General features: G+C 42.5%; 1 protein-coding gene across 1 annotated transcript in view; it reads left to right on the top strand.

The window, feature by feature from the left end:
* The window catches only part of ESYT2 (extended synaptotagmin 2), a 151011-nt gene extending 136614 nt beyond the window's left edge, over positions 1 to 14397 (top strand). The window contains exons 21-25 of the mRNA XM_019528575.1: positions 1528 to 1626; positions 3633 to 3764; positions 6582 to 6687; positions 10988 to 11037; positions 11116 to 14397. Of these exons, the coding sequence (XP_019384120.1) occupies positions 1528 to 1626; positions 3633 to 3764; positions 6582 to 6687; positions 10988 to 11037; positions 11116 to 11161 (433 nt within the window). The 3' untranslated portion in view covers positions 11162 to 14397. The remainder of the gene's footprint in view (positions 1 to 1527; positions 1627 to 3632; positions 3765 to 6581; positions 6688 to 10987; positions 11038 to 11115) is intronic.
* The last annotated feature ends 208 nt before the right edge of the window (positions 14398 to 14605 follow it).

The following is a 14605-nucleotide window of genomic DNA, read 5'->3' as shown; positions in this document are numbered from 1 at the left end:
AGGGTTTCCTCCTCCCTTTCCATCTCCTGCAGAGTCGCCAAGGCCTCGTACCTGTTCTCCCAGTATTTTTGTATCAGCTTTTAGTTCAACTGTTTAAATAAAGAGAGCTTATTATTTAAGACAGGATAAAATACATTGCCGTATTTTGATCCCACTGACAAGTTTATGCCTGATGAAGCATTTTTTGCAAACCTGTGTTTTGGTTTGCTTCCAATTTATTATTCCAAAAAATGGAAGTGAAGTTTCTTGTGTTTATGTTCCAGTTTGAATAGTTTGGGAACCTTAGTGGAGTCTTGTGTGTAGTCACTCCTGGGTAAACTGCAAAAAAAATTAAGTTTGTTTTTTTCATTCTACTTAAATAACATGGCAGGAGCATTTAAATTCAAATTAGCTTAGAACAGGAGTTGGCAAAATGGCAGATCTGGCCAGTGGCTGGATTTCAGCAGCCCCTGCCTGCATTTCCCCATTTCTCAGCAGCCCCTGCCCACATTGCTACAGCTGATTTCCATGGAGACCTCAGCAGCTGCTGTGCCATTACAGCGCAGAGCCAGGGTTTCCATGGAGACCAGCTCCAGCAGTGGTGGCAGGGTACACAGCTGGGTGAAGAGTTGGTCCACAGCCAGGGCTGGGATCTTGCAGTGTTGACAGCACGGTCTGGAGCAGAGGCAGAGCATCTGTTGCCTACATACCCCTTCCCCGGGCATGCGGAGCTGCTGGGAAATGGAGTCCACTGGACTTTGCCCACCCCTGGTTTAGAAGCTTAACTAATATCCAGCTGTAAATTACAAGTAGGAAGATTACAACCTGGTGTCCGTTTCTGTTTGTTATTTATCACCAGGGAGGGTTTTTACTGGTATTATTATAGAATTTAGAGATGAAAACTAAAATCAACATAGGAACTGCTATTTACTGGGTCAAACCGTAGGTCCATCTAGCCTAGTGTGTCCTGTCTTGCACAGTGGTGGAGAATGGAGGGATGTTCAGGAGGAGGAAAAATAGGACACTCCTTGTTCCTCTCCCACTAAAATTGCTCTCTTATTGTGGTCCTGAATATAGTCTTGCTCTAGTCTCATCAGTTTTGTTAATGCTGCTTCAGTTTTCCTCTTCAGGAAAATTCATATGTGGTGATTTTTTTTCAAAGTCTTTTTGGAGAACATCACTTGTTCAGAACTATCTTGAGTACTACCTCCTCCTTTTTGACAGCAAAGTTTATAAGCAAGGTAAAGTGTATCAGGATGAAAATGGAAGTCAAATGAACAGTTGTATCTATAGTATACAGATTGTAGTGATTCAGGTAATGGAAACCTAACAGCAGAGCACTGGTGCAGTTTTTAGGCTAATTACGCTCTTCATTCTTTCCCTTGGAGCTGCATTTCTTGCATATGTATCATTAGAAAGCTCTGCCTAACAAAAAATGAAATAAACAGTGCATGGCATCAGTGACATGGATCTGCATGTATAACTCAAGTAATCTGTTCTTTTGTATATATTCAGATATTGACTGGAATGTTCTGTTTCTACTTGCAGCGGGACAACTTTGGGACAGTCTCCACTAGGGCAGATTCAGCTAACAATTCGTCATAGCTCACAAAGAAACAAACTAATGGTGGTGGTACTTTCTTGCAGGTGAGCGAAGACACCAAACTGCATCTTTGTGCATGTCTCTCTGCAGACTTACTCAGCTGTTGGCCAAAGCACGTTTTGATTGTTTGTTTGTTTTTTAAATCACATGTACCATAGTAATTTGCAAATGCCAAAAAAGTTTTTATCAGTTAAAAAAAATGACAGTTAAGTAGCCAAATCTCTGTTATTTGGATATTGCCTAACTAATTATAGTTCAACAACAGTATCTAGATCTCAGCAGTGCCTGAAAGTTACATAAAAGAGTTGCTGTCACTTTTTGAGGAAAAAGTTCAAGCACCCTGTGAAGTTTTTGGGAAGAAGTACATCTAAGGAATATGGCTGTGGACTGAATTCAAGAACCATAGGTGCTTCCAGCTCTGTCTACCATTTACCTCGTGTATGACATTCTGTAAATTACCTCATCTCACCTTTCCTTTCCTAACTTGTCTTGTCTCATTATATTGTAGGTTATATGTATTTTAGTTTACACAGAACCTGCCACAACAGGACTCTCTAATAAACAATTGTGGCTAACTCTCACGTCAGAAAAGTGTTGATGTAGTTCAGCAAGTTAATACCACTGGAGTTGGTAGCCAGAGAACAGCACTTTTTCAGCTCTTAAGCATCACACATATAACTCATTTCATCCTTCATATCTTTGTGAACCTTATTTAGCTATTGAGTACCAAATCACAATGCTAGTTCCATCCACGAACCGGGGGAGATGAACTTAAGTCATCGTTCAAAACCTACCTCTAAATAGAGGATTTTTTCTGAGTCAGTATTTTGTTAATTTTTTTCTCCAACCCAGTTTGAAGGGTAAGGCTAGGATCCAGAGTGACCTGGAGAAATGCTTTGAAATCAATCACATGAAATTTAGCAAGGACACATGCCAAGTCCTGCACTTGGAACGGAATAATTGCATGCAGAAGTACAGGCTGAGAAATGACTGGCTAGGTTGCAGTACTGCAGAGGTGGACCTGGGAGTTGCACTGGACCCTAAGCTGAATATTAGCTGTGCTCTTGTTGCAAAAAAAATAAAATAAGAAGCCAATAGCATACTGGATGGTAATAACAGGATTGTCATTTGCAGATCAAGGGAACTGATTTTTCAGCTGTATTCAGCACTGGAGAGGCATCATCTGGAATACTGTTTCCAGTTTTGGGCCCCACACTTCAAGAAGGATGTGAACATACTAGAAATAGTCCAGGGGAGAGCAACAAAAATGACTCTGGCCTAGAAAACATGACTTATGAGGACAGGCTGAAAGAACTAGGATAGTTTAGTCTAGAGAAGAGAAGACTGAGGGGGATTTCATAAGTCTTCAAATACCTGAAGGATGATTTAAAGAGAGGACAGAGATAGACTATTCTCTGTGGTCTTAAGGGACAGGACTAGGAGTAATGTTCTCAAGCTGCAGCAGAGGAAATTTAGGTTGGAGAGTGGGAAGAACTTTTTGACTGTGAAGGTGGTTAAGCGTTGGAACAGGCTGCCTAAAGAAGTTGTGGAACCTCTGTCTTTTGACATTTTCAAAATCAGGTTGAACAGACACTTGACTGCATGATTTAGTTAGGGTTGATTTTGTTTGGAGCAGGGGGCTGGACTTGACCTCCTGAGGTCTTTTCTCAGGCCTTCTTTTCAGTGTTCCTATGAAATCTCTCATGTTGAAGCTTTACTGCATTTCTTAGGAGAGTTTTTCCACAGTATAAAATCTTCAGGTGTTACTCAGTTTCATTGCCCCATTCCTATATATATCACCTTTGACTGTCCCTAAACAATTCCTCTTCATATTAATGACAGAATTAAATATGTATACCTTCTCATATCCTCACTTAGTGCTGAGACAGCCTAGCAGTACCTCTTTCTTGATTTGACAAAATGAAAGATGAAGATGCAAGACAGACAAGAATATATATAAATAGGAGGCAAATACACTGTTTTTTTCTTATTTATTTTCTACTATTTTTCCTTTTTGGTGAGAATCTCTGTCTTTTTTTTTGGGCCACAGAAATCTAATTGCCTTTTCAGAGGAGGGATCAGACCCCTATGTACGACTGTACTTATTGCCTGACAAGAGAAGATCGGGAAGACGAAAAACACATGTATCAAAGAAGACATTAAATCCAGTCTTCGATCAAACGTATGTTAAAATACATTATGTAATATATAAAGCTATTAAACTTCCAATGCATAAACTTGGGATAGGCAGGCGATTTTCAAATGAGATGGCAAGTTGTAATCTCTTTACTCTGTATTACAAAATTTACAGAATTTGGCCTGCTTGTTTCTCCATTGGAAGAGTTTTGCCAGTAGGATCTGATGGAAACAGGAGTGTAGATGTGGCATATGATACCTAATGCCCTATTCAAGGAAGCAAAAGCTTTCAGAAATGTGCCTTTCTGCTAGCCTACTTATCTCCAGTAATATTAAGATTGGCAACTCTAGGTGGGTGGTAACTGTAGTCTTTGATGCAGTGAAGGCATCTATTCGTGCCAAGAGGAATTCCAGTTAACATATTTGTCGAAGTATTTGCAGCAGTTTAGTGAAGTGTTTTCAAGGAGAGCTTCCAATATTCACATCTGTAGAGTCGAACCAGTGTTGCTAACAGCCTCCTAATGTAGGCAGCATCTGATGGTTTTGATTAGATTATGGGCCCCAGTTTTACAAAGGCGTTAGGAACTTCTGGAACATCTGTAAATATGGGCATTGGTATAAATGAATATTCATTTTATCTAAAACTTCTTCTGTATACTGTCAGTTTGAATTTCTCATTTGACTTCACTTGAACTGTAAACAATTTAATTATGTATTCTGGCTTTTTTGATGACTGACAAATGTGCTTTTTAAGTGATTTTTGTGTTAAAATGGATACATATTTAAAACAAACTTTTTGAGACTATAGCTCTTTTGAGACCTTTTTGAGAACTTGGGAAACTTTTTGAGAACAATCGTTTTGAGAATATAGGAATAACATAACAAGCTGTTCCTATATATTGCATCTAGATAAAATGTTTTGCAGACTTACAAATAAAATAATACTATAAATGTGCTTCCACTTCAGTAAACGGAGAGGAGTGATGGACTTGTATACTTGTATATCAATTGTAAGTGGTAGTGCAATGAAAAATTTCAGGCAACAACGGACTGAATCCTAAAAGCCCCTGGGGGAAATGTGATTGAGATGCACCATTAACTTGTGCTGTTGCCTACTTTCACGTGTGGCTGCATTTGACGTCCCAGCTCGAAAACCAACTGGGCATAAGTAGTCTTCAGCGCCGACAAGGTTTGAACACGCATCTCTGGAGCCATAGCAAAATGCCTTAACCATTCTATGACTATGCCTCATCCCAGATATCACCATTTATGACTGGTGGGACATGCACATCTTTAAACCTATAAACAGTAAATCGTGAAAAGACAAAGAAAATTTAGGTTACATGTGGGCTCCTTGAGAAGTATGGGGTAGCTCTAGGCTGAGGATATTCAAGAGCACCTTTTCTTCTATTTTCAGTCTACGAGAAAATTAACATAATTGTTAATACAACAGTTCTGAGGTGAAAGAGCCTTGCAAAATGATGCAGTTCTTGCAAGGTTTCATTTTCTATTCTGCTATGTAATACTTCTGACTTTATAGCGGAAATGTGGAAACCAAGTCTTCCCTCCTTGGTGCTGTCCTTGACAAAGTGCCCCAGGTGGTATTCTGTATACAAGTGACCTTCTTCTGGTGACTTGAGTCTTAGTAGCTCAGCCCTCAGGAGGGTTTGTTACCACAGAGGGAAATGCTGGGTGTCTGCCATTGCCTACAGCCAGTTCAGGAGGCCATATGTCCCGTTGGGGGCAGAGCGGGTATAGTGGCAGAGAAGGATGGACATCTGGTCTCCCTATGATATGTTAGTAAAAGGGGTTGAAATGACTCTACTAGAGCCCTGGTTTTACAGATAAACAAGGAAAACATAATTAGTGCCTGTACACGAGCGCAGACTGCTCTAATGCACTGTAATTACAGTGTGTTGAAGCAGACTCGATTAATTAAATTTGCTGGAGCGTGGTAATTATCACACTCCAGCAGCCTCCTGCATCTCGTATATTAGCATCCCCACGCTTAAAAATGGCGTTGGGGGCGCTTGAGCTAAAGCTCATCGAACATTCAATGAGTTTTAATTCAAGCACCCTCACCACCATTTTCAAGTGTGGGTTTACTCTTACACAAGACACTGTGGTGCTTTAAAAAGCACCACCCCTCCCTCGCCCCCAGAGCACCTGTAAAAGTGCCCAATAGGCTGGTTTTATAATACGTTTGATTTCTGTGAGACCTGCATCTTTATCCTCCTTTCCACAGGTAACATTTGAGTTCTCTTGCCTGAGAGGGCAAAGTAGCGAATCAGAAGTTGGCATTACACTGAAAAATTTGTAAATGTACCTGTATGGCCATTATTGGACAGATTCTACCCCCACTCTCCATTAGTACAGATGGTTCCAGAAGCAGAGGGAAAATTTGCATTCTTCTGTGCAATATGGCAGGATTTGAGAATCTCTATGGAGATATTGTATGTGCAGTACCATGGATGAGAGAAGGACAGATCTGCTGGTAGCAGTACCAAGTCCTGATAACAGAATGTTTAACAGTACCTCAACCTAGAGAACAGAAGTCTATTTTTTTATTTGCCCCAGAAAGCCAGTCCATGATCCATTTATTAGCAGTGGATTCTCAGAAAATGGTCTGGGACAGCATCACACGATTCCAAACATTTTAATTGAGCATCAAATTATTGGGATTATCTTCTCTCTTTTACCACATGCCCATTTGTGTGCTTTTATTTTGGGATGTTTAAAAAAAAGGTTTCTAGGAATAGGTCAGCAGTGGGTGTTTATTAGTAGAAACTGAACTAGGAGAGTCCAGAAGATTTTGCACATTTCAAGTCCCAAATTCTATCTATATCAATATTTTTCATGTTAGTTTCGATTTCAGTGTTTCCTTTCCTGAAGTACAGAGGAGAACGCTCGATGTAGCAGTGAAAAACAGTGGTGGTTTCTTGTCCAAAGACAAAGGGCTGCTTGGCAAGGTAAGTTGAAGACAAGCAGATAAATGTTATTGCACTTTTAATAAAATTCTCCATGGACCTGAGCTTGCTGTTGTTGACGCTTAGTAAGTAACCCAGTTGAGACTTATCATTTTGTTAAAACAGTGACATTGAGAAAATGAGCAAATTGCTGGATATAGCGGGAGTTGTGAAGGAAATAAAAGAATAGACACCAAATAATCAGATGGAAAATATATGCTACTGCTGAACCATATGCTAAGAAGAGCAAAAACTGAAGTGCTCTGGAAGACTGAATTTTCAGTTATTTAATCAGATAAGAAAGAGTAGAACCTGGGTCAAATCCCAGAATATACTTTCCCATAATTATAATTCCTGGGATCTAGCCATTTAACTTTTAAGGACTATTTCTGCAAATACTGCCACAGAAACCATCATTAGGCAGATTTTCTTTGCAGAGAAAGGAAGAGCCAAGTGAAGGCATTTATCAAAGTGCCCACAACAAATTCTCACTTAATCAAAATATCCTTCCTTACAGTTAAACGAGGGGGCTTTTAGCACAGCTACCTCAGCTGATTGCAGCTGTATTTACTTACGGCGTTACATTATCATTTAAAACCAACAACTTTAGTCTTCTCCAGAAATTGCATTACAGCACAAATGTAAGATGCTTTCTACTGGCAATGTTGCATACCTTGTAGTCTACAACATTGTCAGGTTTTGACCTCTAAGAGCAATGTTTAAACATAGGTTGCATACAAACATGCATTTCTACCACAAGAATTTATTCTGGTAGAAGAATAGCTAGAAGAATTTCTTCTGGTACAAAAACAACCTGGGAGCTAGAATGTACAGACATTCTTCCAGCCCCATGGCTGGAGAGCTTCATAGCCAGGGAGCACTAGAGGGCTGTTGTCCAAGTAACTCCTGACTTCAGGGGAGCCCATTGACAGCCTATCCTCTCCCTTGCCAGGGAAGGGGACCAACTCTGAAATGGCTGTAGGAAGCTGCTGAAAAGCAGCAGCTGCCACTGATAATCACCAGGAGTTCCCACCCCAGAAGTATGCCCACTATTCTTCACCCCAATCCCGTCAATCAGCTGATTGAAAGAAAGTGGCCGTTTTGTGGTGGGAACCCTTCTGATTCTCCCTTGCAGGACAACAGCCGTTCCTTGCAGTCCTCCAGATTGACCCAGACATAGGCGATGCGTAAGAGGGGCATGGGGGGGGACACTTGCCCCCCCTGAGATTGGCCCTCGCCAGCCAGGGAGTGGTGGGTGACTGCCAGTGCCCCCCTAAGAATGTGGGAGCACGGAGGGAAACACCGGTGGCATTTCTGGGTTGGTTGCCAGCCTCACTCCACATACTCTAGGTTGACTGAGAGCAGTGCAGAGTGAGGTGTGGGCATTTTACTGTGGTGGCAAAGCTCCTCAGCCTTACCACCATAGCACAGCAGCCTGCTTTGCCCACACAGCTCCAGGTCAGCTGGGTGGCATGGGCAGCAAGAGGAAGTTAGATGGAGCCAGGAACTGGTCTGGAGAAACTCTCTGCATGCCTGGATCTTGGCCCCTTTGGCTTCCCCTTGCCACCATCTACCACTCAATTTAGCAGCAGAGGCAGTGATTTAAAAGCTGGAGGGACCAGGAGTGGTGTTTGGAGGTGCTCTCCCTTGTTGCCCCACAGCCCAGCTGAGCACCAGGGCACTAATTTAAAAGCTCCCCAAACCCTTTCCCCAGCTGCTAACTTTTAAATCACCATCCCACTATTCAATCATGTGGTGGGGTGATGAAAATGAACTGGCAAAAGCCGGCAAAGCCCCCAGCCTCCTCCCCAAATCAGGGACCGCCCCATTTGAGGAAGAGGCAGAGAGTGGTGCTCTCCTCACCTTCCAGTCTATGGGAGGGGGGAAGCAGCTACACCCCATGCCTTCTCAAGACTGGGATGCCGCCAGGGCACAGGAAGGCAGGAAGCCTTTCCCCAACTTTACTCCTTCTGGACCCCAGGTACATGTCCACACATGCAGGCATGTGCTTTTGCAGCAGTTCAGATAGAAGTGGCACAAATTTGAGCTTGGGCTTTTTGCCTCACTGCACATGCCTGGACATGCACTTCATTGTGGGGCAAATTGTGCCACTTGGGGCAAAATAACCCTGCCTGGCTTCTCCTGGATCTGCCACCAGGGGGAGCTAGAGGCAGGAGCCAGCAACTGGGCTGGCCCCAGCAGTATAAAAACCTGTCCTAGCCAGCAGCTCAGGACTACTTGCTCTCAGGAGCTTCTGGGACCTAGGCACTTGGTTGTCCCACTTGGACTGCTGAAGCAGCATCCCAAATTCACTTTTTAAAATACCCCAAAATCCATGTTATTCCACAATTAGAACAAAAGAAAGAGAGACAGGGATCGATTAAATGGGCAATGTTTTATTGCTATATTTACAATGTTAAAGCAATGTGGAAGCCTACCAGTGTCTCTGCCATCATAATACAATAAATACTAAATATCTGTGTTTTGATATTTGCTTTTCGTTCCCTTATCACATGGGGGGATGTGGGATTTGCAGGAGAGAGGGTGGGAAGGCAGGTGGAGGGATGTGGCAGGATGCAGGTCAGTATGTGGGTAGGTGTGGGGGGACTATGTGGAGGGGCTGCTTAGGAGGGGTGGTTCCTCCACCTCCCACAGGGTGCAGCCCCCTCACACAGTGCATGCACTACTCCATCTTCAGGGTCCCAGCACCACCCCCCACAAAGCCCTCCCCTCCCGCTGGCCCCCCCCAGCTCATCCAGTCTCCTGCCTCAGGAGGTTGGACATGAGCAGGGAAACAAGCAGGAGGCTGGAGACGATTCAGGGATTCTCCCACTCTGCTCCAGCCTCCTGATCGCTTCCCCTGCTCAGCTTCTGCCCTCCCCTAATCGCTCCCTGTCTCGGCTCCAGCCTCCCACACTGCCCACAGCTTACCGGCAGTGGCAGCAGCGATTGGGGTACTCAGGGCCTCGTGGCACAGCCCCCTGTAGGGCTCAGGCCTGGGCACCTGGCAGGCCTCATGGCACAGCCCCCTGTAGGGCTCAGGCCTGGGCACCTGGTACCCACACTGCTGCATCACTTGGGTGCAGCCTGGCTTGCCAAGGCACCCTGCGCTGTCAGGCAGCTCGGAGGCGCTGCAGCTGTCACCTGGGGCTCGGTGCCACTGAGTCTGAGCAGCCCCGAGCTGCCAGACAGTACATGGCCCTGCCTGGTGCCCTGCGGAGCTGGGCCACACCCACACGATGTGGCAGCAGCAGCAGTGTGGTTGCCAGGGGCCAAGCCCCGCTGCCCCACACTACACAGGGGGCCTGTGCCATGTGGCCCCAACAGCTGCTGCTGCAGCTGGTGAGTGAGGGCTGTGCAGGAGAGGTGGGGGAAGAACAAGTGGGACGGCTGGGGGAGCGAGAGGGGACTGGGGCTGGGCGGGGTCCCCCCATGGTCCCCTGCCCCCAATTCCTTACTTACCTGGCACGGAGCCCAGGTCCAGGTTCCCACTACCTGCACTGCTGCTTGCCTAGCACAAGCAGGCAGCATGCTTCAGCTCCGGGGCAAGGGCCAGCCATAGAAGATGCTCTGGCTGGCTACCAGTGCATCTCTGTGGAGGACTTGGGCTCTGGTTGCCTCAGGGCATGGTCTGGCACCATGCCCTGCCCTGCCTTTCTTCTCTGGAGTATTTTTTGATACTTGAATCTCCAGGTATCAAATTTTGAGCCTGTGCTGCAAATTTGCAGCGCAGGGAACGATTTTTGTTCTCAGTGTGCATCTTGCAATGTCTCAAAGGAGTCTCTCTTTTGAGATGCTGCAAGAGGCACATGCGTGTCTGTGTGGATGTGCCCCAGGAGGAATTACACTGGAAGAAAGTGTATAGTTCTTTAGTCTCCCAGGAGACACTCTCCTGCATAGGCGCCGACTCTGGGTGTTCAAGGGCTCAAGCCCCAGCCTGAAAAATATTAACAGGTGCTTAGCACCCACAAGCCATGTAGGGCAAGCCAGGTTGAAGTATTGCACTGCGTCTTCTGGGCATGTGTGGGGCTTGGTGCAGAAATGGGGGGGGAAGGGGAGGGAAGCACCTACTGGCAAAAAACAAAGTTGGCACCTGTGCTCTCCTGAGACCAATTTAACCTTGACTGCTGCTAAGTTATTTTTTTCCTGGAGTAGCCATTTCTGCTCTGGGAGGAAAAACATGAAGATCTGTATACTTGTGGTGTCTACCAGGAGAATTGTGATTCTCCAGTAGAGACTGACCATCGTACATAGCCTTAAATCCATGCACATTTCCTTAAGCACTCTTTATCTTTCTTTTCAGTTATTGATACCTCTGGCATCTGATGAACTCTCCAAAGGTTGGACAAAATGGTGAGTAAAATGTCTTCTTTTTTTTCCCAAATAACATAGTTGTATTTTAAATAACTTCTTCACTCTTTCCCTTTTTAGGTATGATTTGACAGAAGAAGGTACAAGGCCACATGTTGCAACCTAGACATCCATGGACCCTAGGATTTCGCCCAGCAGACTTTTGCCAACCTTTATATATTTTAAAAGCATTGTTCCCACAGATGTACCAATATTATTTTTATAGCTTCATTGATTTTAGTTATTAGACACACCTCAGTAGTTTTAAAACACTTGATCATTTTATGTAAACTTAGCCAATCTTATTGTTAAACTTTGTATTTTAATTTGCTAAACTATTTTACACGTTACTGTAATGTGCAATAGTACAGTAGAGTAACCTCTTGTGTTTAAATTGAACTTTATGGCCGTTGTACCTTTCAGAAAGTGAAAGTGGTTGTTCCATTGTTTACCTGTTTGTTTTGTATATCATCAAGATATACTGCATTGTGTAAATATATACTATTTTTTTAATAATTCTTCCACGTTGTTTTAAAGTTAGAAGAAAATTAGATGAAGGGCATAAATGTTTTCCTCTAAATGCATGCTAAATTCTTTGACATATGTTTCTTTTTTTCTTTTTTTTTTGTCTTTGCAGCAAAATGGTTTTAAGATAAATATTTTGAAGGTTTTTCTTTTTCCTTTTTTTCTTTTTCTTTTTTTAAAGCCTGAAAGACTTTAAAAAGGTCTAATTATTAAGTTTAGACAGTGCGTTTCTGGCCTGTAAAGCTAGGAAAAAGAAAATGTAAAAAACATAACATTTTAATATTTATATAGAAATATGTTATTGGAAAGTCATTCTAGAGAATATTATAAACAAAGTTGTTTAGAGCTGAGAATTCTATAAATATTGTATAAAAGAAGATTGTCCTAAATCATGATATATAAATCTGGGTTTTCATTTGATGTAGAAATGAACACATTACAATATTTTATTATGGAGATTCACTTATTAATCCTTTTTGCTATTTATTCCCATAACCCATAGTACCAGACATGTGACCTTTTGAAGCTATGACAAGGACAATGACCTCCCGTGTTTGAACCTGGTCTCATAACTAACCACTTGAAGAAGTTTCCTAACTTCATTGTCATTACATTGACTAATAAGTCATATGAAGTCATCTGTAATTCAGGCTCACCAAACAGATTACTGGTAGTTTTATTATACTGAATACAGTATAAAGAAGAATAGAAAAGGGAGAGAATGAAAAAAAATTCCTGAGTTGAAACTCTTTCTACAGTTGCCTCAAAGGTACCAGGTGCCTGAGGTAACACTCTTTCAGTATGCCATCTTTTAGGTAGATTCCCTGTGAAATACTGGCGTTCCAGAGAAATATTACCATAGTCTGCTGCAAGAGCAGAGTAATTCATGCACCCCAAGCAGAAAGTAGCCAAATGAAAAATGAAGTCAGAGTATCACCATAAACATTGAGTTTCCTGCAGTTTATCGGTTTGTGCCACTACAACCTTAAGGTTATGAATCGCAGAGAGATTTGTTTGTATAAAATTAGTTTTCCATTTTGTAAGCTTTTCAGACTGTTATAAAAATGTACATTATGAATACAGGAAACCAGACCAGCTCCTTCAGAGCTGCTAGGCTCATGATCTTGGGTAAATATGCAATTAGACATGAGAAGTATATTATTCAGTCAGGATCTAGAAAATCTCTCAGCCGAGAAAGAACTTTTAAGTCAGAATAATAATCTCCTGAAAAATTAGCTTTATAATGACATTACTGACAGAACCTTAATTCTAGGTGTAGAATATACCTACATTGCTAGATATACCAAAGTGCCTACCATAGATGTATCCTGTTGTCTATCAAAATTATGAATTAACTAATTTTAGTTTGATGTCAGTCTGTTTTGTTTTCACATGGCATATCTGTTACACATGCGCGCGTGCACACACATACACACACACCTGCAGACCTGTTACAGTAGTAGCCTTTTATAGTGAAGTTGTTTTATTTTATAGAATGGGAAGTTTTGCCTGTGTATAGACTGCAAGATTGGACTGTGGAGACAAGGGCTCGTTACGCCCATAAGAATGTATGGTATTTCCCAGTTGTTGGGGGTCACTAAGAAAGGCTTCAGTCTGTATCAGGGGTTATGTATAAATATGTACACGCACTCATCTATACACATACAATGGACTATATTCTGATATATAACTTTCCTTGTGGAATAGTTATCTGTTTAAACTTTAATGGAAAGAGGGACAGAGAGAATTGCTGTAGATGTAAATGAAGGCATAGGAAGGAAAATGTGATGTAAATAAGTGAAATATAAATCAGTGACGTGTCTTTCGCTTGAGTTCAGCCCGCTGCAAGGAAAGATTTTTGGAGTATATCTAGGTGACAACAATGGATAACTCCATGACCAGTGACACCAATGGGTTCATTCCTTAGCTAAAATTAATCTCCTAGCCTTGTTCTCTGCTGTAAGTCTAAGTGTTCAAAGACAAAAAAGCTGCACATTTTGCCTTCTATATTCCATAAGGGGAAAATGCTGTGTTTATGTAAAAGATGAGATGGTAGCATAAATGCACTGAGTTGATTATAGAATTTGCAAGTCAGACTTTGAGAGTGGCTCAGCATCCCTAATTGGACATGATTCTCAAGAGAACCTGGCTTCCATGTGGGTGTCTAACCTGAAGAGGGCATGTCTTCAACATAGTTGAGCACATAAGGCTCCTATTGCCAGTAGTCCTACTGGGCACTGAGCTCTTGAAAATGTTACTTTGGATGAATACAGGGTCAGATTAAGAACCTGTAGTCCACCCACAGTAACAGAAACAAATCTTGCAGTGTGATAGTTAGAGTAAAACATGGCTCCTTCTTAATGCTGAAGCGGGAGAGAAGGACATGAAGATGGATCAATTTTCCCTTTGGGCCCCAAAACCCGTCTGATTAGCAAGTCCAGGTTTGCATGTCAGCTAATTAATCTGTGTGGTTTGTTTCTTTATCCTGTGCCTTATTTCATGAACATGTAAAGGTGTTTAAACCATTGTTTAAGAAACAAAATCAAGCCTTGCTAGTTGTATTTACTGACGCTGGAACAGTTTTGAGAAGTGCTGTGCTTTGCTGACAGGAAAACCCACACTCAGTTTGTGTAATTTATGCTTAGATCATCTTGTGTCCCTTGGATTTGTGTTAGGGGGATTAATCTTTTGTTTTGAATCCTTCATCAGAGCTGCAGCAACTGGTGAGTTGAAATGAGAACAAAGGGTAATCAGTTTTGTTGCATATTGCTTTTCTTGCTCATGTAATTCTACGTTATGATGCATGTATTTATTCAATAAACAATTCATCTGGAAGTCCATGTGTTGCATTTCCATTTTGTGCAGGTCCCTGCAATAGTTTAATATCTTGAAAAAGTGTCTGTACATTTTCTCAACCAATACAGTGCTTAGAATCATAGAATCAGTGAGTGGGAAGGGACCTAGACAGATCATCTAGTCTGACCCCCTGCCATGGGCAGGAAGGAGCACTGGGGGTGGCAGGGGTCATAAGACCCCAGCCAGGTGC

This window comes from Crocodylus porosus, unplaced genomic scaffold (assembly GCF_001723895.1).
Source record: "Crocodylus porosus isolate Cpor-Errol unplaced genomic scaffold, CroPor_comp1, whole genome shotgun sequence".
Classification (NCBI taxonomy): domain Eukaryota; kingdom Metazoa; phylum Chordata; order Crocodylia; family Crocodylidae; genus Crocodylus; species Crocodylus porosus.
The sequence above is the reverse complement of the archived record's forward strand: the minus strand, read 5'-3'. Positions and strand labels throughout refer to the sequence as shown.